The sequence below is a fragment of the Melozone crissalis genome, unplaced genomic scaffold (assembly GCF_028551555.1).
Source record: "Melozone crissalis strain CALT ecotype California unplaced genomic scaffold, PUWL_Pcris_2 ptg000009l_1, whole genome shotgun sequence".
Lineage (NCBI taxonomy): Eukaryota > Metazoa > Chordata > Aves > Passeriformes > Passerellidae > Melozone > Melozone crissalis.
The window spans coordinates 17,374,281-17,395,216 of NW_026535787.1; the positions used below are offsets into that span (position 1 = coordinate 17,374,281).

General features: G+C 35.8%; 1 protein-coding gene across 1 annotated transcript in view; it reads right to left on the reverse strand.

Moving 5' to 3' along the window:
• The window catches only part of ABI3BP (ABI family member 3 binding protein), a 135,280-nt gene that overhangs the window by 91,157 nt on the left and 23,187 nt on the right, over positions 1-20,936 (reverse strand). Inside the window, exons 3-6 of the mRNA XM_054270463.1 lie at positions 16,292-16,360; positions 14,185-14,317; positions 5,057-5,241; positions 2,093-2,154 (exon numbers count right to left, since the gene is read on the reverse strand). Of these exons, the coding sequence (XP_054126438.1) occupies positions 2,093-2,154; positions 5,057-5,241; positions 14,185-14,317; positions 16,292-16,360 (449 nt within the window). The remainder of the gene's footprint in view (positions 1-2,092; positions 2,155-5,056; positions 5,242-14,184; positions 14,318-16,291; positions 16,361-20,936) is intronic.

The following is a 20,936-nucleotide window of genomic DNA, read 5'->3' on the forward strand; positions in this document are numbered from 1 at the left end:
GAAACTGAAGGAACAATGCAAACTATCTGCTTTTTGGCTTTTTGTACCACTAAAACAAGAATGATAAGAGAACATTTAGAATAATCTATGGTATGTTTTAATGATATTTCTGTGGAGGGTGATAAAGCAGTGCTGCTCTGGAGCTGAGCCCTGTGAAGATCACAGAAAAGACTAGATGTTGGCTCTAGTCCTCCTTTCATACTTGAGCTGCGCAAATATTTGGAGAACTGGTTTAGCTCATTTTCTCAGGACTTCTCCTGCATAAATAGAATCCCTACTTGCACAGAAGCAGCATAACAGTCAAGGTTCTGGCACACAGGGTTTGCTAAGAGGAGCAAAGGAACTCAGCTTGCATTCCATGGCCCAGAGTGAATTCCCTGATCTCGGGCTGTGCAACTTTAAAGACGCTCATGGGACCAAGGGGAAGAACAGTAAAGTTGACTTCAGTAAACAGTAAAGCAACATAATGAGATGAGCACCCTCCTAAATATCTAACCAACAGATTTATATTACTCACAAATAGAAACCTTTTCTCCTGATCTCAAGACATAAGTATATTTCCAATAATGTAAGCATTCCACTGATCCTACTCTGTATGTAATGCAATTATTGAAGTATTACTGCCCTAAGTGAATGGACATGGCCTCAAGTTGCACTGGGGAGATTTAGATTAGATATTAGGAAAATTCATTTTCACAGAAAGGGGTGTCAAGCATTGGAAATGACTGCCCAGGGAAACAGTAGGGAAATCATCATGCCTGGAAGTGTTAAAAAATACATGGATACAGCACTTGAGGACATGGTTTAATGGTAAACATGGTGGTGGTGCTGGGTTAGCAGTTGGACTTGAGGAACTTAAAGATCTTTTCTAACCTCATTGATTCTATGATTCTGAGCATACCGAATTATTCCTAGAAGGAAATGTATTTAATGAATTATGATTTGATTCCTGAAGGAATTTGAGGTCTGATAATTACAGACCATTTATAATATTCTGAAATATGAAAAACAAACAATGAGAAAATATGCATTACCATTTCCTACCATGAAAACATTTGGAAAATCTCAGACAGAAGAGAATCGTGAAGAGTGGGTTATTCTTTTGTAATAATTAACACTCATGAGTTAACCCTCTAAAATCTTTAAAGTAAGAGGGATTTCTACAACTTTTCTTGGGAAGTTATGCCATAGTCTGCCTCAGGGATAGTAACTTAAAAAGAAGCAGAACAAAAAAATGCTCCAGAAGATTAGATGCTGAAAATTGCACTCTGATTAAAAAAAAGGAAAGGAAATATAAATAAACCAATTTAATCTCATAGTAGAACTGGTAATGCTCAAAAGTAATGACTTAAATGTGTCTTTTTCACTGTATTAAAACCCACTAGCTGGTTTGATCTAGAGAGCCTTCATTTATGCTTCAGCTGTTGGAAGAAAAAAAAATCTGGGTACATGAACCCATAAACAAATGAAATCCATCCATGTTTGCTTGAGAATGTTTATGGAAAAAGTCAAGTGAGGGGGAAAAAAAATCTTTATTTATAAAAATAAATTTTTTTAAATTAAATGGTAAAAATTTTACCATGCCACATAAAAGAATTTAATGGACAGCCCAGCAAACTTGATTAAATTGCTCTTTCCAGCTTCCTGTGGTTCTGCAAACACTTGCCTCACATATGGGAACTATCAGTGAATTCAGTGAGATGACTAATTTAGAAAACTTGAGTATATACAAAATAACTCTATAAAATCACATCACCATGTTTTCCCTAACTTAACTGATCACAACAAATATCACAGTTTAACAAACCTGACTTCTACAAAGGAATAAGCAACTTCTAGGTTTTGAATCTACAGCTGGAAACCATCAGATTTATCTTAGATAAGTTGGAATAAGTGTAGGTAATCATCTCAGTTACAGTTCTCAGTTATTTGGTCCATTTAAACATTTTCCACACAGTGCATTTAGCAGATTGCTTTCTATATTGGCCGTTTGTGGCCTTGATAATTTCTTTCTCACTGAACACTAACAGAGAATAAAAAAATTGATCATATAAAATACAAATCAGCTTAAAAAAGAGACTGTTTTGCATACCTGTGTTTGGGAATTGGGTACCAACTTATACATATTCTGGAATTGTCCATTTACTTTTTTACCTGTTTTGACAGAAAGAAAAATAAATTCACAGAATTAATTTTTTGTTGTGTCCAAAGCAAAGCAAACCAAGTTTATTCACCCTTTATTTGTCAGCTTGGAAAGTTAGAAGGCTTAATTAAAAGTCTGTATAAAAAACACATCATGGAAAAATTGTTTTGTCCTGTCTCCAGATCCATTAATATATCCGCAAGTCCCTCTCTTCACATTTTGACAACAAGGAAATGAAACGTATTCTTCTTGTTTTGTTTATGGTTTTGTTTATCTCAGTGTATCAACAAACCCCAAGCTTAAACTCTGAATTTTTTTCTCTTAAGTTTTCCTCTAGTTTCTAAGTATTAGAAGTTTCTTGTGATGCAGCTGTTGAGTAAGTCAAGAAACAGTCCTGTTCAGCACCTACTCCATTCTAGCTTGCTGCTTGAAACTTTCTCTGCATCTTCAACCTTTACACTTTTCTGCTGTCCTTCCAACAATGGATGTGCAAACAAGAGTCAAGCTGCAAATTTACAAATTCCATCCTAAACAGATGAGAAGTAGAAAAAAATTTAAACTCTAAAGAAATATCAATTGAGATACACTTGAGTTGGAAACAAGTCTTTCAAAGTGCTTGGTACTTCTAAATAACAGGACTTACTATTGGCCTAAATTCAAGAGAAAAGTGACAGAAGTTTCTCAATGACTTCATGAGAAAATCATGGCAAGACAGTCTGAAATAAGCTACTTTCATCTCTTCTGAAAAAAATCAGTTAAATAAATGTTGAACTTTTGCCATGCCTTTAATGTGATTTCAAATAATGAATTAAAAGCAGATTCTCCTCCCAGCCCCTCCCATGTTTTGTATATAACAAAAATTCAGCCTGTGGATTCAACAGATCCAGGAACATGCACAAGAACTTGCAGTTTCTATAACTGATATATTCTTCAGAGGGATAAAGAACATGTACAGTGAAGGATGTTTGGTGTTGGTTGAGATGATTCTCCTATATGAGAAGAACTTGACACAGAACAAGAAATTAGCACAGAAGTGTCTGTTCATGTTGATTGATAAACTTTACAGGGATCTGGTTGTACATTTATTATAAATACACACACTCTGTTTACTGCCCACATCTTCTGTATCTACCACTAAAAATATGAAAGGCTTGAATTTGAAAGTGCTGACAATTTTCCCATTATAAGATTCTTTATCGGTAGACCAGAATGTAGACATGCAGGGTAATTACAAACTCCTGGGATTTAGATGCTGCAGAAGCATCCACTGAATACACAAGTCTACACTGCAGACAAAAGAAATCTTATGTAAATAGAATATGAACTCTTAGAAGAAATCATCTTTCAACTAAATTCAGTGGGACTCCATAAATTTACAAGAATGATTCTCCTGACCTATTAAAAATGTAAAATGTCCGCAAGAAACAGAATTTAAAAATACATTATATATAAAGATAAAATTTGGTGATGTTTTCACCAGTCTTGAACAAGTAATAAACTATAAATATTTACACTCATCACCCCCTCTTATTCTAAGTGCTGAAATATATTTCATCATTTGCTCTACAGATGACTTTAAGATGTTCTAAATGTAGAAAAAAGCAGAAAAAAACACTTGGTAGGATATCTGTCAGGCTGCAAAGCAGAACTTTTTGTGAGGTATAGATAAAGGCTACCACCAATATCCTCTCTAAGGTGTGCTATATCCATGGCATTATTCTGGACAGCTAAAACAGCTCCAAGGACACTGGGCAGGTGCTTCAAAGCTTTGTACTCTATAATTAAGGCCAACAAAGCTGTTTATTAGGGAGTATGAAGGTTTCCCCAGTGTTACAAGCCACCATGCTGCTCCCCTGCCTTGTCCTCAAGTATATTGAGCTCTGTAACTCACCTACAAGTTAAAAGTGAAGTCCAAATTAAATTTCAGCTGGAAATCTCATATGAAAAAGGCTCTCTAATGAGAATTCCCATTCTTTATATTTTGAGTGAAGCTAAAAATACTAAGCATAGGAGTTTCCACCATCTTCTGAGCAATATCATGCTTCAAAATACCTTTATGCAAATACTTGAGGAAAATAAACCAAATTGGATAATCTGTTAAGTCCTCTCTTCTTCTCATTATGAGGAAAACTGTACTGATGCCTGTTTCCTCTACTGGTATGATCGATTCTTTCAGCAATACATGCTTTTACAAGGGTTAATTTAACATCAGTTTTCCTGCATTGTCTTGGGATTTCAGAGGAGAACCTTAAAATATGAACGACAGCCAGCCAGAGGTTCATACACTGCTCCATGAAAACAAAAACAAAGGCATACATAACACTGCATGCTTCAGACATGATCCATATAATACTTTAATTGTAAATTAGCTTCAAATTCATCTTTTGAGTGGAGTCATAAAGGGCCCATTGAGGCAGGACAGGCTCTAGCTTGAAGAGCAGCTTCAATGTAAACGCAGGTGTAAAAGAAGATTCAAATAACGCTAATGATTTCCATCACTCATGATGAAAAAGAAATTCAATAGATTAGCTGGGTGATGGTTGATGGATTAGTTCATTACTTGATCATCTTATTATTCATGGTCTAAGGAAAAAGCTTAGAATCCAGTCAGGAGTATAAGTATTCATACTCAACACTTGATGTGTATCTGTACTAAACACCATTAGAATTCTAATAACCTGCAGCAGATCCTCTATTTGCAATGACAAGAGAACAACTTTCAGAAGACTAGGTGGCAGTTTTTCAAAACCAAAATATTTCTAGTTTCAGCAATTCATAAGAGAATTTTTAGGGGCATAATGCATGACATTTAAACAATAAAAAATTTATCAGTAGCTTATTCTAATTCCATAATAGAGGGGAAAATAGTGTCAAAATCAGCAGCTATTTGATTAACTACTGTCAAATACTTACCAGAGAGAACTGTCTTATGATTCAAAGTCTTGCTCCAAACACTATCCTCTGCATTGTCTTTAACTCCAAATTCATAAGGTGTGTTTGGCTTCAGATTGTCAATCACTGTCTCTGTAGCTGGGCAGAGCTGAAAAACCCATTTCTTGTCTTTACCTTTTTCTCTGTAGCGAACTGTATAGAACCTGCTTGGGGAAAAAAAAATAAATGTACACAAAGGATTCACTGCAACAATTTTTGTGAGAAAATAATAATGATAATAATTATTATAATGAAATAATAATGATGATGATGATGTTCTTTCTGGCTTTTAATGGACACCAAATACCAGAAAAGCCAGATTAATTCCACATATATATACCCAATCATATAGACCCTGACATTAGGAATATTGTACAAAGAGCAAAAGGACAGTCTCCTTATTCACAAGCAATCTATGCAAGGTTTTAACCACAAAGTGTAAGCTCAGTTTCCAAGCTGTTGCTGTAATTCTGACATATGCCAGAACCAGTCAATTGAAGCATGAGCCTGCTAGTCAAGAAGCCTCTACTGATTTCTCAAAATCATCTATATTCATCCAGTGAAAGGTGTTCCTGTCAAAATTAGTCCAAAAACATTATCCAGGGAAAACCAGTAATATCTGTTGTTTGCATAATACATTCTTCATTCAGAGATCCCATTATGAATTGCCCCCACTTCAAACAAAAAAATAAACCAAGACATTACTTCCAGCAGTTTAATAACATGATGAATGCTAACAGATTGTGAAATTAGGAAACATTTCTCCAGAAATTGCCCAATTCTGTCAAGGAGCACCACCCTGAAAAAGCATGACTGCAATGCTAACCAATCAAAATCAAGGTAGTGGAAATGGTGAGAGCTTCAGCACAAGAACTCCCCTGGCTGACATAATCTCATTTTCAATATACTTACTGAATCACTACCAGAATGGAGTGGAAGTTTCTTTTCTTGGAAAAGCAAATCTCAGAAAGATCTGGCAACTTTTTAATCCAAGTATTACTGAAAATTTTTACACATAACATAAATAACTCATATCCATCATTCATACTATTTCACACTTACATCATCTGAAAAGGGACAAATTCAGTCCAATTGAATTTTGCCACACTTAAACAGAAAAACTTAATGCATGCAAATCAAGGTTGTGAGCTCTATTACAGGCATTATACAGGCAATTGTATAGAGACAAAGGAATCTCTTCCTTAAAAAACCCCAAACCAACCAAAAAAGATTCTTAATCAACTGAAAAATTTTCAAAAGTCCAGACTAAAATTACTTAGTGGACCGAACCTAATACAGCCAATTCATAAAGCTGCTTCTGCTGAAGTTACAGAGCAGCACTTTCAGAGTACACCTTACATGAAATGTGACTGTGGAGTAGACAGAAATGCCTACTTCACTATTAAAACACAACCTAAGACAAGGCAAGTGTCACTCATGGAAAATATTTCCATACCTTATGGTTCACTTTGTTTACATACTTTATCTCATAACTGTCAAATTTGTTTTCTTGGCACCAAAAAATATAGATTCTCCTGGTAAACCAGGAGCTACAATTCAGCTCATTCAGGTACTTTACCAGGTTCCAAGATCAATATTTACATTGGCTCACATAACTTCATTAACTGTACTACTTTGTGTTCAAAACAAGATATAGTCTATCTTAAAACTTGAAAACGAAAGAAAAAAAAACAGTAAGGGGAAAAAAAGACAGACAAGTAGTGAATATCCTTTCTCAGTTCCACGACTACCAAGTAATAATCTGCCTCCTTACTTCTGTGGGCTGTGATCTAATCAAATGTCAAATAACAGACCTAATTGTCAGTTAAACTGACAAAGAGCATTTTAAACAATCCATTACTGGCAACATTAAAAGAAGGAAAAATTCTTCTCCTTTGTCCTCTTAACCTATTTGTATGTAGCCACAGATACATTAACCAACAGGAAAAGCTTATTTGAACTCCCTGTCACTGTCTTGCAAAGGATGCAACTTTAATAAACAAATTCAATCTTCTACACAAATGCCTCTTACTGGACCCCATACAGTTTTTTGGAGAGGGGTTTGGAATAAGTAAAGACAGACATCAGATGTGAATTCAACTGGGAATAGTCACCTTCTCCCCTTGCCTGAAAGAGGCATTTTCATTGGTTTTCATCTTCATCCTCACATTTTCCTACCTATTTTAATCCAATGGGATAGAAATAAAGTGTTTGCATGTGATGGAAAATGCTTTAGTTCAGTTATTGAACAATCTAAAAGAACAGCTGCACCAGAAACAAGGAGAAAAAAAAAAACACTAAAAACTTGTTGATAATGAATAGGCTTTTAAGTGGCTGTCCCCACTTGCTTCTAGCGGACAAAATGTTGTACTTTTTAATGCTGTCTCCACACCTGGAAATTTCTTCACTCTAATATAAATTAAAATACTAAGAACATATGCACAATAAAAAAAGAAAGGCCCCATCTTTTACTTAAATTCAAGACCATTATAAAATCTGAAAAGAAGATTTTCGTAATTGTGCCAAACTATGCCAGTAGAAAGAAAGAGAAACAGCACAGAAGAAATGTGCTCTCAACTCCAAGATTTCCAAGCCTATAAAAACTTCACCAAGGGTATAATTATTTCAGTGGAAACTTGCCATAGTGAGTACTAAAAACACTGACTGTGATGACAGAATTTCCTCAACCATTTCAATAAAAAGCAATAAAAATGAAGTTCCATTTAAGAATTTGCAGGTCACAATCATTTGACTATTAAAAATATCTAAATATCTACATGTGCTTTTGGGAAAATGTAATCATTTGTTTATAGAGTGAAAATTCAGAAATGCCAAGTTTTGTCATCAAAGAACAACAACTCATTGTTAAACCAGACCAAAAAACTGCCAAATAAAATGCAATTTCAGTGTCTGCCTGAGAACAGTGCACTGATTGAATATTGTTGTAATTTTAATTTCTCCCTTTTTCGAACCTTTCTTTCATCAAAAATACAATATCAAACAGTCAACACATGTAATTGAAGACATGAGTAAGCAGCAAGATCCAGTCACCACTCACATCTATCAATCCCCTCGTGGCAGTGACATACAGGCACAAAATGAGTGCAGCTGGCTGAACTGGAAACATTCAGCACAACATCTGCATAGATCCACTCCAGAACAACATAAGGCAGGCTGAAATAGAGTGCTGTCATACTAACACAGAAGGGAAAGCTACACTACATGTTTCTCAAATAAAATATTTCCCATTATCTCTGTGAAGCAAGAAAAGGAAAAACTGATTGCTCACCACAGGGTTCTAACAGCTAATACACTGTGGAATGCTCCTAGAAATGCTATTCCCACCTGGGAATACTGGTTTGATGTTTCAGCAAGGGGATGGCACACCCAGCTACACTTGGTGAGAAATTATTTCAATCTAGATTCCCAGCAGGCATAAAGATCTAACAATATTTCACTTAATTTAACATTTCATTTTGATTAATTGATTTGTTGTGTGTTTTGGTGGGGGACATTTCATCAGAAGAATGTTTATTGAATGCTCTTGTATTTATATTTACAACAAATATTAATCAAATGATTGCAGGGGTTACTCTGTTTCTTTACCAGCTAGCACTCTATAAAACATTAGAGCTCTTTTGTCAAACTCCATAAAAGTTAGTGCCTCCCTCTCTCCCACTAACAGGCAATGCTTCACTAATTTGAAAATACCACCAATCAGGCCACCCTAGGAACTGTAGAAAAATTTTACCTCCTTCCTTTTTACTAGACAGCTAAAAGTCCAACAATTTAAAACAAACGGTGGCATGAGCAGGTGAGAGGTTTTGTTGCACTCAGAAATAATCTGTGTAATAATGAGGGGGAAAAAAGCAAAATCCGCCACAGCAGAGAAATAAGCCTACATTCATCAAGAGAGCCTCTCTCCATATACAATTGTGCAAAATAATGGAATCCTTAGTGTCTACAATCCTGAAACTATGTATCTTAGATGATATTTTTACTTTGCTTGCCTCCACATAAGATGTAAACAAAATGTGATGGCAGAAATAAAATAAGTGAGACCAAGTTCATAATTCAAAGGAAGCCACAAGAGCACAAGATTACTCACAGGCCAACCACTGTAGTGATTACTGTGGCTGCAGAGTCAATGTGAAAGACTCTCAGCCTGACACAGAAGGTTGTTCCTCTTCTATGTTCAGATTAGAAAGTTTGTTTTTTAAAACTCCACAATGCAAGGCAGTGCTCAGTTTAGAGACAGCCTTTTGTTGTACTAGAAACCAAAATAAAATGAGAATTTTAAGAAAAGAGCACAGAGATTTTTTTCTTTTGAGATGAAGCAAATCTTATTCATTGTTAAAAGAAGTAGAATCCTAGGATGGATAGGCAAGACACTAAGTTTTCATCTATCAGTATGAATGATACTGTTTTGCCAAGAATTCCAGTGCCATTTTTCCATTTTAATCTCAATTCAGCCAGGTTCCCAGAACACGCTTCCACAGTCAAAAATTCAGACACAAACAATTAGATACTGGAAATCTTATAAGGCAGATGGTTTTGTGAGATTTCAGGACTAGGTCAGTTTGTATAAATACCATGGATTTATTTGGAACCAGGTCCCAACCAAAACTCCAAACAATCATGACTATTTTAGTCCCACGTAACACTAAACAAACAATTAAGCCTTGGAGATATAAGAACATTCCAGCTCTGTGATTTTGTGTTGCCAGAGACAATAGATCAGAAATCTCATTTCTTTTTTTTGTTCACAGAAATGTAATCAGAATTTTTTAAAAGAGACTATCAGCACACCAGGTATTTATTTATTTACAGTTAGACTTCATTAGAAGTGCAGCATCCATTTAATGCTAGAAAGCAATAAAAGAAATGGTTTGAAATATGATTTTTCATACACTGAGAGTTGCCCAAATTGACCCATGAAGTTGATTATAATGTTTCCTTTTTTACTGCTAAGTTTTCTTTAAAGTAACAGACACTGGCATATATAAAAAATGGAAAGAATGACACCAGTGATGGTTACCAGTTAGGTTTGCAAAGCCCTTTCTAATTTAGTTTTGACTCTTGATCACTAAAATTCACTTCTTCTACTTAAAACTTTCAGTAGAATGACTGAAATTAAGAGTGAGAGTCTGAAAAAGGAGAGACTGAACAAATCATTCCAATTTAAACAAGCTTTAAGCATGTACTCCCACAGCAGCAACTCAAAAGCATCTGAAACTCAAGGAGTGTATTTGCTGCTGTATGTTTTCCTTTAAGAAATTCTGCTATGTTTAAAATACATTTTGTATGACACTTGCAAGACAAAGGATGACTTAGTTGGCAGCTGCATAATGATGGAAGTTTGTAAATAAGCACAGGAGGAGATAGGCACATTTATTTCTGAATTTCAGATTTTAAAAGCCCTACTTCTTTGTACTATGCAACACAAAGACTAAGTATGGACTCTTCCCTGGTTTTCCCTTACTGTTTTTCTCACATTTTTTAAAATCCTCAGATAAAAACAAAATAAAAACACAAAATCTCTGCTACTTGCAAGTAGGAGATTAGGACATTTAAATCACAGGTAAAGCAATTAAAACGATGCCAATGTGAAATTTTCACAGCATTTAACTTAAAAAAGACATATATGCAAAAATAGGAATTTAAAACCTGAAGGTATCTGAAAGTGTGGGGTTTTTTCTACACAATCCACTCAATAGAATATTATATTTTACTGTATCTATAAACTCTGCTTTAATCTAACATGGAAAATAATGGGTTTTGTTCCATCCCCTGACTTTTCTTCCTAAAGAAGTGAAAGTCGAAAACCACCTTTTTTGACCCCCAGCTACAGAGGTGTTCTAATCAAAGAAAATACAAAGAACCAACAACCTACAGAGTATTCTCTCTTTTTCAGACCTGGATGTAGAGTAAATGAGTACTTTTATTTTGACAGATCTGTCCAGTAATATTTGTTTGAACACAGCTAGGCAGAGAGGGAAAAAACTTCTTACTCTCTTGGAAATAATAAAAAGAGGAACTGAACATGACTGTGCAGCAGGATATTGTAATTTTGCCATCTTCCCTCAGCAACTGTCTTCCACTGGTGTCAGAAAGCAGAGGACACTGAAACAGGTTCCACAAACTGTACTTGAGTTTTTTGATTTAGATATTTTTGGTTTATTTTAAATTCTAGTACTACAGGCACTTGAAGAATGCTTCAAAATTTCACCTTCCATTTTTGGTTCACAAAAATGGCAGTGAATACTTTTGTTTCAACAGGAGATTAGCATTTGGGGTTATCTTATCTTGAGGGAAATACGTAGCACTCTATTGGTTTATGCTCTTAATCTCTAGGGAGTTAAGCCAAAAGAATGATTTGTTGAAAAATGTCACAGTAAATTTTTTTTCATCGGAGTTTCTTCAAAATCTCATAGATACAGAAGACCACTATATTCCCTGAAGAAGCAAGCAGTAATTTCACTGAAGCAGTAAAAGCTATCAAGGCTGTTTGAGAATATGGCACCTCTTACTCCAAGCTCATTTGCTCACAAAACCAGATCTTCCAAGGAATATCCCACTGAGGTCAAACTTGCACTGGAGAAAACCTTGGCCAGCAGAACTGTGCTATTCCATGTGGTTTCTATCTTCTGACTCAGTAACACATTGAAAAAACTTTTATTATGCAACACTTGTACAAAAGCCTAACACCCACATGGAGATGGTAAAATCTGAGGCTGAGAACAGTGACTCCATTTCAGGTCATGGGGAGTTACAAATTTAAACCCTGGTGGGACACTGACTGACAGAACTGAGTTAAGAGGTCCTGAGGACTGCTATGTACTGCCAATGCCAAAGGTTAGAGGTTACCCACTAACAGCAATCTTGGGGATGATTAACAGGCACAGTAAGGAGAATATGCCAGATGAAGAAGCATCAAGCCAGGTAGATTGCCCCTGAAATAGACTGAAATTTCGGTGAATCTGTTACTGGCTTTTTAAGACTTGTACTTTTATCATTACACTAACTTGCTAAGAATGGACTGCTTCCTATTCTTTTCTTATTGTACATTATCAACAGTCATTCAAATCAATATAATAAATTAATAGTTTTTCTTCTACACACTGACTAGAAATATATGTGGATCTAATCTTTCTTAGAATTCTACATATACACACCATGGTCACTTGGGCAACTGTTCTCATAATTTATACAAATCACAAGCACTTTTGTCCAGTAAGGGTAAAATTAATAAGAGCACCACTTAAGTGATTTTTTTTTTTTGCTTCATTAACTTCCTTGTTATGATTGACTGCAAAACAGAAATCTGGTTATAGGAATATACCTAGCTTTGATAAGATCATTTGTAACTGATATAAATGTTTTTAAACTAGCTACTCCTGACAATATTTCAATAAAATGTGCACTTTAATTCCTGGGAGGAGGAATACCTCAGAATATATTCTAAACATAGCAAGACACGAGTAGCACATTGCCCTGACTGAAAAACTTTGTTAAAAACTTTGTTCCCACTTTGAGTCAATGAATGCCCAAAAAGAAAATTCAGCTACTGAGGAGAAAACACAGAATTGATGAAGGCATGGTGGTGGATACCATTTGCCTTGGATTTCCAGGGGGATTAAGACAGGATATAGACTTCTCCTGAAGTGTTCTTCATTCCCACTGCACAATGGCTGCTGCAATATTGGTGCTGACACATCACATAAAGATAAGTTCCTTGCTGACACATCACAAAGATAAAACCACTATGTTCGAACACTTTACAGGCTCATCCAAGAGCAGCTCATTTCTTCAGTTTCACACAGTAGGAAAATATTTGCTTCTTCCTTTACGGAAAGAGAAAAATCTGAGCCTTAACCAACTTTTATTTCTATTGAAGAAAAATCTGATCAGATTTCATTTGTGGACATTTACTAACATTCCATAACTGTTTCCTAACAAACATTAACATTTTTTTCAATAGTGTTTGAAATGCTGATTGGTGATGAAGATCCAAAATTTTTTCATGAGAAGTTTCTGATGCTTGAAAAGGATCAGTCCTGTTGTGAGGTATGAAACTTTTGTAAAGGTATGAAAAAAATAATCCTGGCTAAATGGGATGTCTTTTTTAACATAGCCTATGTTTGACATCCAGTTTAATCATGCCAGCTAGAGTTTTCTTATGAACACCAGAGTAAGAAAAGTCAAGTCTAAATTAGACAGCCACAAATTTGACAAATATTAAACAGGTAAAAGAAATGCTCTGAATCATAAAAAAAAGGAGAATATTTAAACCCAAAAGATTACAGTTGCAAAATAGATGTAGATGCATCCCATGGGTTCACAATGTTTATAAAACACTGCTGAGTAGAAAAGAGCTTCACACAATATAAATGAAAGTAAAAATATTCAAGGAAGACTATAAAGAGAAACACAAGTAGGGAAAACATCTGCATTAGCAATTTAAATAATTTTATTCATCTACAGAGGATTGACTAAACCATAATAGTGCACTTAATTGAGAAGTTCTTCTGCACTATGACTTATCTTGAAACTGCTACTTGGCAAGACTTCCTGAGTTTCCCACCTACTGTGCCACCCAGTACATGCCAAAAATATTAACATAGAAGAGATCCTTTTTTACTTGCAACAGAAAATTAATGAAAGCTGTTCTGCATCAGTTTTAGTGATAAGATAAAATAAAAAAAAAAAAAATCAAACGGTGTTAAAGCATCATTCCCCCAGATCAGCACAACAAAAGGCTTCTTTTACACTTTTTCAGTCAACTCTAAAGTAAAATATTTCCTGTAATTTAACAGATTTTCAATTGGTTGAGATATAAATGAAGGTAGATCCAAGGCCATTAATTTAAGAACAAAGGATCCAGTGTAAAATAGCAAGATTTGTAATTCAGCATGTAGATGTCTCACTAAAGTTGCTGTCAAGTAAAGATTTGCAAAGCACTAGTGTGAGCAAATGAAAAAACTGACTTCACATTCAGAACTATTGTTTGCCAAATTTTAATTTTTACTGTAAATTTATATTAATCACAGCAGGGAGCTGTCCTGAGTGAACTCACGGTAGCAATAAAGCCCATCCATTTCTGTTGTTACCTGTCACTAGCACAGTTACTTGTTGCTGTCCAGTCATGCTGAGGGTTGACCAGGATGCCCCAAGAGAGGAACACAGAGGTTGGGGTGAGAGTGCCAACCACCAGCTGCAGGGGCTTCTGGGTCTTGTTCCGACCTACATAAGGAACATATAAAGTTAATTTGTCTCTCCTGCATTATGCAAAGGAAAGTTTTTGCAGACGGATAATTAAGTAAATGATGATCTCTTCTAAGCTTGAAGGGAAAGGTACAACAGTTCTCTAATGTTCATGGTCACTATTTCAAACACATTATTTACAAAAATGGCAGTTTCCATGGTCACTTTTTCAACCTAACATTCCAGTTAAAACTAGTTTTTGAAAATGGTAATTTGGTGATTTAAGTACACTTGGTACAGACAGATTAAATTAAAAACTCTAGCTATCTTGGACTATATCACAGAAGACATGACAGAGTCCAGGACATTAGAAAGCCTCCATGGCTGTGATAAAAATAGTAATTTCTTGGCAGGTTTCTCAGTAACACTGCAAATATATCTACACATAATAAATATTTCTAGGGCATTCTTAAGAGTGAAATAAAACCTACAAAAGTTCTTTTGCTTTTAACTGAGGCAGATCTGAATCAGTGTCTTTATCTGCAGGAATTTTCTCTTTCAATTACCAACTATGTTGAAATCAGGTTTTGCCGGGTACTGAACTTCAGCTTTGCTCTGTTTAAAGGAGAACAGTTCTTGCGGGGGGAAACAACTTATTTTAAAGAAAGTTTAAAAGCTAATAGATGTAAATGAACAAATTATGTAGAGACTCTATTTTGGACCTGTAATTTATGAACTACTATAGGCCCAAGGAGAATCTCTGGTGTTTGAAAGATGATTGACTATAGGAAATCAACATATTCTTTACATCACATTACATACTTCAAAAATCTAAAGGATCTGTACTTCCTCAAAAGATACAGGTGACCAACATTTCCTGAAAATTCATAAGCCACTGATCTAAAGGTTTTTTTCCTCACTGTTGTGAACCAGATTTTACTAACTTTCTACTCCTTTCTATGCCTTTTCAACCCTATTACCTTTCACTTAATCAGCCCCAGTGACAGCCTGTTTTGTATTTTCAACCAATACATGTGTGTACATTTAGAAATGTTAACCATGCTGGTTTTAACTTTATGTTGATTATGAAAATGTTGCTACAAAGCCTACATTAAAAACCAGCATGTATATGTCGCATCTGAAAGGTAAATCACTTTCCAAAATCTTTCCAGACATTGCGTTATACCTGGCAAAGAGCAAGAAAAGACTTATCCCAGTCATTACCAGGAGTTAGGAAAAAAAAAACAATCCAAAGACCATAGAATAATTTGGGTTGGAAGGGACTTTTAAGGACCTTCTAGTCCAAGTCCCCTGCCATAAGCAGGGACATCTTCAGTTGGATCAGGTTTCTCAGACGTGATCTGTCCAACCTGACCTTGAGTGCTCCCAGGGATAGGTCATGAGTTTATTTTTTGTAGCAGTCCAGTCATCCTGTAAGAAGTCTCCACATTAAAGTACAGAATTAAGTCTCCATATTAAAGTAAGCATTGACAATATTAATGACATGATAAAGGTCATATAGAAAGACTTTGAAACAATGAGAACAAAATTCAGATTTCTACTCTGCTGTGTACAGATTCAGCTGGAAACATCACTTTCTGTAACTTCTTGCAATAGTAAACTTAGTAGTAGATTGATATAGAGATAGACACACACGACCATTTTCCAGTGAGGAACTAAGAGCATTAACATGTCTATGGATGAAGGAATCCTTACTTGTAGTTTGGGAAGAATAATTTTAATGTCTTTAAACATCAGAAGTTAGTATTCTAAATTTCAATTCTCATTTGTAAGAACTTTATGCAAAATATTTAGGAACATCTTCATGTTTTGAGCACCATGTGTATGGCTACTGACTAGGAAACACTGTCCTATATTTTACCTTTCCACAAATGGAATTTGTGCATCCCAGTGAGATGCCTATAGGTAGAAACATCTTTTCAGAGAAACCCAGCACAAGGGTCTGTTTTCTTTCAAATATTTTCAGAAAGAGATGCAGTAATATTAAAATACCTGAACAAGATTTCTTGTTATTCGAAACACGTGCTGGTCTTACTGAAACCAAATACCGCGGCTCTGCATCTGCAAATGAAGGAAAAAGGAATTAGTACAGATGTGCTATTTATTTGAAAAAGAGATTAATCTGAAATTAATAAGAAAAAGTCAAATAGTCAGTGAATTCTTGACACATTGTCCAATCTTCATGATCTTTAGGCTGTTTTCTTTAAAATTCATTGAGTTCAAAATTATAAATGATTTGATTAAAACAAGGTTGAGATATTTATTTTAGTTTGGGGAATTCCTCTTCAGATATAAGATTTTCCCTTACACTTAAAGCCAGATGTCAGAGATTTCTGGCTTTCTTAATTATTTAAAACCAAGCTCTATTCCCTCTTAACTGCAACACGAGAGAAGTTGTCTTAGGAGACTCCAGCAAGATATCCACGGGCAGAATTTGTGTCACTCTCTGCTGACCAAAATTATTTTTACTATAGCTTTTAAAAAACAGGATTGCTCTACATAGAATTCTTATTCTAGTTTAGATACATTTATCTAAATGTATGGTATAAATAAGAGACTGAATTTCCTGAGTATTTCAGTGCAACAGGCACCTTGAACTCTACCAACTAAACAGAACTGCAAAGAAATCATTCATTTTTCTCTTACACTCAGATTTCTGCAAAGAGAGAGAAAGGAAAAGCAGTACCAAAAAAACCCAAAAGCTTGCTGTACTACTGAAAAGGTTCTGCCAGTGTGGGGAAAACCACCCTAACTTAACTTCTCTGATTCTGTGCACCTAAAGCACTGGAAACCTCAAATAAAAGCAAACTACACCACAGAGAACAGACAATCCTGCTTGCAACTGAATATTTCTTATTTTTTCTGAATTGTATTTAGTAAGAAAAGGATAGCTATGCAATTAAGATCAGTGTGGAAATGTCTGGACACAGATGCATGAATCCAGTATCTGCCTCCAAAATCATTTCAACATTAATCAGTACATAACAGAGACATATATGATAAAGATGCAAAACATAGATCTGTCTCTCATCAGTGAGGATCCAAAATCTCATAAATAAAGGATCCCTAAAAAACAATGCCAGCTTTAACAAGTTAAGTTTGAAATAAATTTGCAAATTTGCCAGGAAAATCTTAGAAGCTTCTTGATGCCTAACACATTCTTGGAGGGCTGCTATGCTAAGACCACTTGTTTGAATCTATTACTGTCTAACCCCCTTTATTAAGGCTAGAATAACAAATATCTTGGCTAAGAACTCCTTTCAGATCAGACATAAAGTCCAAAGAGTGACCACCTTCAATCGTTTAACCACAAAATACTCTAGGAAAAAGCCCACATGCACCAGAGAAATGCTCCTCCATGAATCTGGGCCTAATTATCACTTGTGTAATTCCCCAAACATAGGCTATTATATTAATAAATAAAATTATTAAAAGAAAAAAGCTTCTATTACCCACCTTACCAGCTTATGAAGACAACCAGAATGTAACAAAAATACATGCCACTGACATATCAGATTAACTAAGGAGAGCACTTTCACACGCCTTGAGCTAGGCTATCAAATCAGTGGCAGCAGGCAACTAACAGGCACCACAAAATGCCAGGAAATTCTGCTTCTGTATAAGCACCCTATTCAGGGCCCAGCCAATATACACTTGCAAGTAAACAATATAAGTATGAACTGATTGATGAACTTAGAATAAATCTTAAAATACAAGAATGATGTTACAAATGTTGAAGATGTTACAACTGCATCATTAGAATTCATGGACCACTGGATTCAGAAATCAAAACAAAGTCTTTTTTTGCTTCAGGCTGCAAGTCCTTAATCTGCATTTAGGGATTGCTAAAAACTTACTATGTGTTCCAGATTGCCAGGCAAAGCGTATTCTATTACCATCTGTATGCAGTTGTCTTTTGTCAAGTGGGCAGTTTGCTTTGTCTCTCTCTTTGAGTGATTACAATCACTCCTCCCTCAGGAGGGGACATCTGCTGATAAGGGGCTATTGAATGTCACTGCATGACTGATAAGAACTACAGCATCCCATTGTGAGATGCTCCGCCTAGAGGGAGGAGCCAAGCATTCCTACCCAGACATAATCTGGAGGTTTTTGAGACATCAGCGCAGCTTTCCCCACTGGATTCCCCAGAGGAACAGCAGCTCCCTCTTCTTCCACTGGATCTTCAGAAGAATACATCCTTCTCTACAGGACCGCCCCCTGCCCCCCCCACTCCAACAGAACCACTCCAGGAGCACTGCAGCCACATTTCCAACTGGACTGCCACCAACACCCTGACCCACAGGGTGTCAGGTTGTGTTCTGACTCTGTCAGTGTTGTTCTAGTGTGCTGCATTGTTTATTTTATCCTTTTATTTTCTTCCCTATTAAAGGCCTGTTATTTCCTGCTCCCATATTTTTGCCTGAGAGCCTCTTAATTTAAAATTTATAGCAATTCAGAGGGGTGGGGAGGGTTTATATTTTCAATTTCAGGGGAGGCTCCTGCCTTCTTTAGCAGACTCCTGTCTTTCCAAACCAGGGCACCATGGGATGTTGTTAAGGGCAAAGTTGGAGGAAGGGTGGATGGAAAGTATTGTCGTGTAACAAGCATGGGAGAAAACAGAGAAGTGGGACAAAGAGGCTGCCATGAATGAACCTGCTGCTGATCAATGCACTAGAGTAAGGGGCATCTGCTGGAACCTCCAGGTCCTCCCTTCCACTAGGCTCTGCTAGCATTAGCCATGAGAACCTGCTTTCTGGTAAGTTAGCAGGAGGCAACATAATGCTGAATTAACATTCACGTTATTTGGCATCTTGAAAAGCATGCAGCTAACACAAATGCCAGTTTCGGGTAACTGATAAGAAACTGCAGAGCAAGATCTTTTAGCGAAGCACTGCCCCAGCACAGATCCCTGAATTACACTGTCTAAAATGTGCTCAAGGTGGTACTAGAACCCTCTCATATGCACACGTAAACACGAAATTCACACAACACTTACTGGCATTGTTACCAATACATTCTCCTCTTACACTGTGCAATCTTGTACAAGAAAAGGAAAAGTAAAAGCATTGCCCAACTTTGAGCTGGTTTTAGAAACTGAAAGGGAAAATAATTTTGCTCATTCTGTTAAGTAATTGCTGTTCATTCTTGCAAAAATTTCCTGTCTCTACCCAACTTTTTGGGTTTCTCCAACAGTATCAACAATTTCTAGGAGGTTGCCTTGCAATCTTCCTAGCCAAGTTAGAAAAGACTAACACAAATCTCTTAAGCAAGTACTTTCGTTACAAGTCAGGAAGACTGAGAAAATTAAGATAAATTTTTAAGTCAAGCCCAGAGCTTTTGGATGGGTCCATTCACCTTTCTATCAGTCTAGCGGAACTAACATCTTGATATCTTTTGACACTGAATATCTTTCAGGACCAAAACCAATGTTGTTTACTGTCACGTGAGCACATAAAGTACACTCAGCACAAATCCCATCTGCTGTCCTGAAACAGAGGCATAATTCTTGGGAAAAAAACTTTGCTGCTGTCTTGTCATTGTCATTTCAGTATATTCAGATCTATCTGCCAGAGCATGAAGCTGCTCAAGACTTTGCTGCCAGCAGCAACTCATTACAAGTTCAGGAAATCCAACAGGATCCTTTTCTCTTTGCCCATGCCCTCTACAGGCAGATCCCAATTTATTGATAAAGTTACCCAATTGCTGCCTCAATTACTGTATAATTTGCAAAACAAAGGGAAAACAGATATTTTAAGATAAGAAATACTGCAATGAGGTGATGAATATTTTAATGCATGAAATGTAGGTGAATGTCAATGTACAAAATCATATATCTTTTCTGAAAATCCTAGGAAATGTCATGTCCTTCATAATTTCTTTAAAACTATATCCATTTATAGACATGTAATTTTATAAATTAATACATCTGCTGACTTCAAGCTTCCTGTTAACAGGATCATAAAAGGTGTGTGACCCATCAGAAAAACTGGCAATAAATTTCATTTTAATCTACAATGGGTGTGTTGGAAATATGGAACTTGTGGGCCTTACAAATATATATTGTTGTGCATATTGTCATCTTCCATATTCCAGTTCCAACTGGGGACAATTATCCCAAACAAAATACCGATTATGCTGCTCCTTTAACAAAACCAGGGATGCAGAACTAAATTAAAGAAATGTGGAAATGTCTGCAAGGCACTTCATTCTACTCATAGACCTACACTCTTTGTTAGAAAGGAGAAATTATATTTTAAAGGACTGATGCATTTTAAGAAGGGAATAATGACTTATATGTGAGATCTATATGGTTTTTTACATTAGCCTAACACATACATTAATGCTTTTTTCTTTAGTAGTGTCTACAGCTGATTGCATATCTGTATGATTTTTCCTTAAAAATTTTCAGAGAATAAATGATTTTAATAATACCAGAACAAGATCCACTTTCATGGATCTTCCATTTTCCTGGATCTAATCTCTCTCCCAGAGGATTATATTCCACAGCATTGCTCCTTAATGCCTTAGAAAAAGATACAAACCTTTCAGAGAGTAACAAATGTCCTTAAATGTCCATTTCTCATCTTTACCTTTCACTGATTTAAGGTTGTGATCATAGTCCCTAAATTGACTGGGA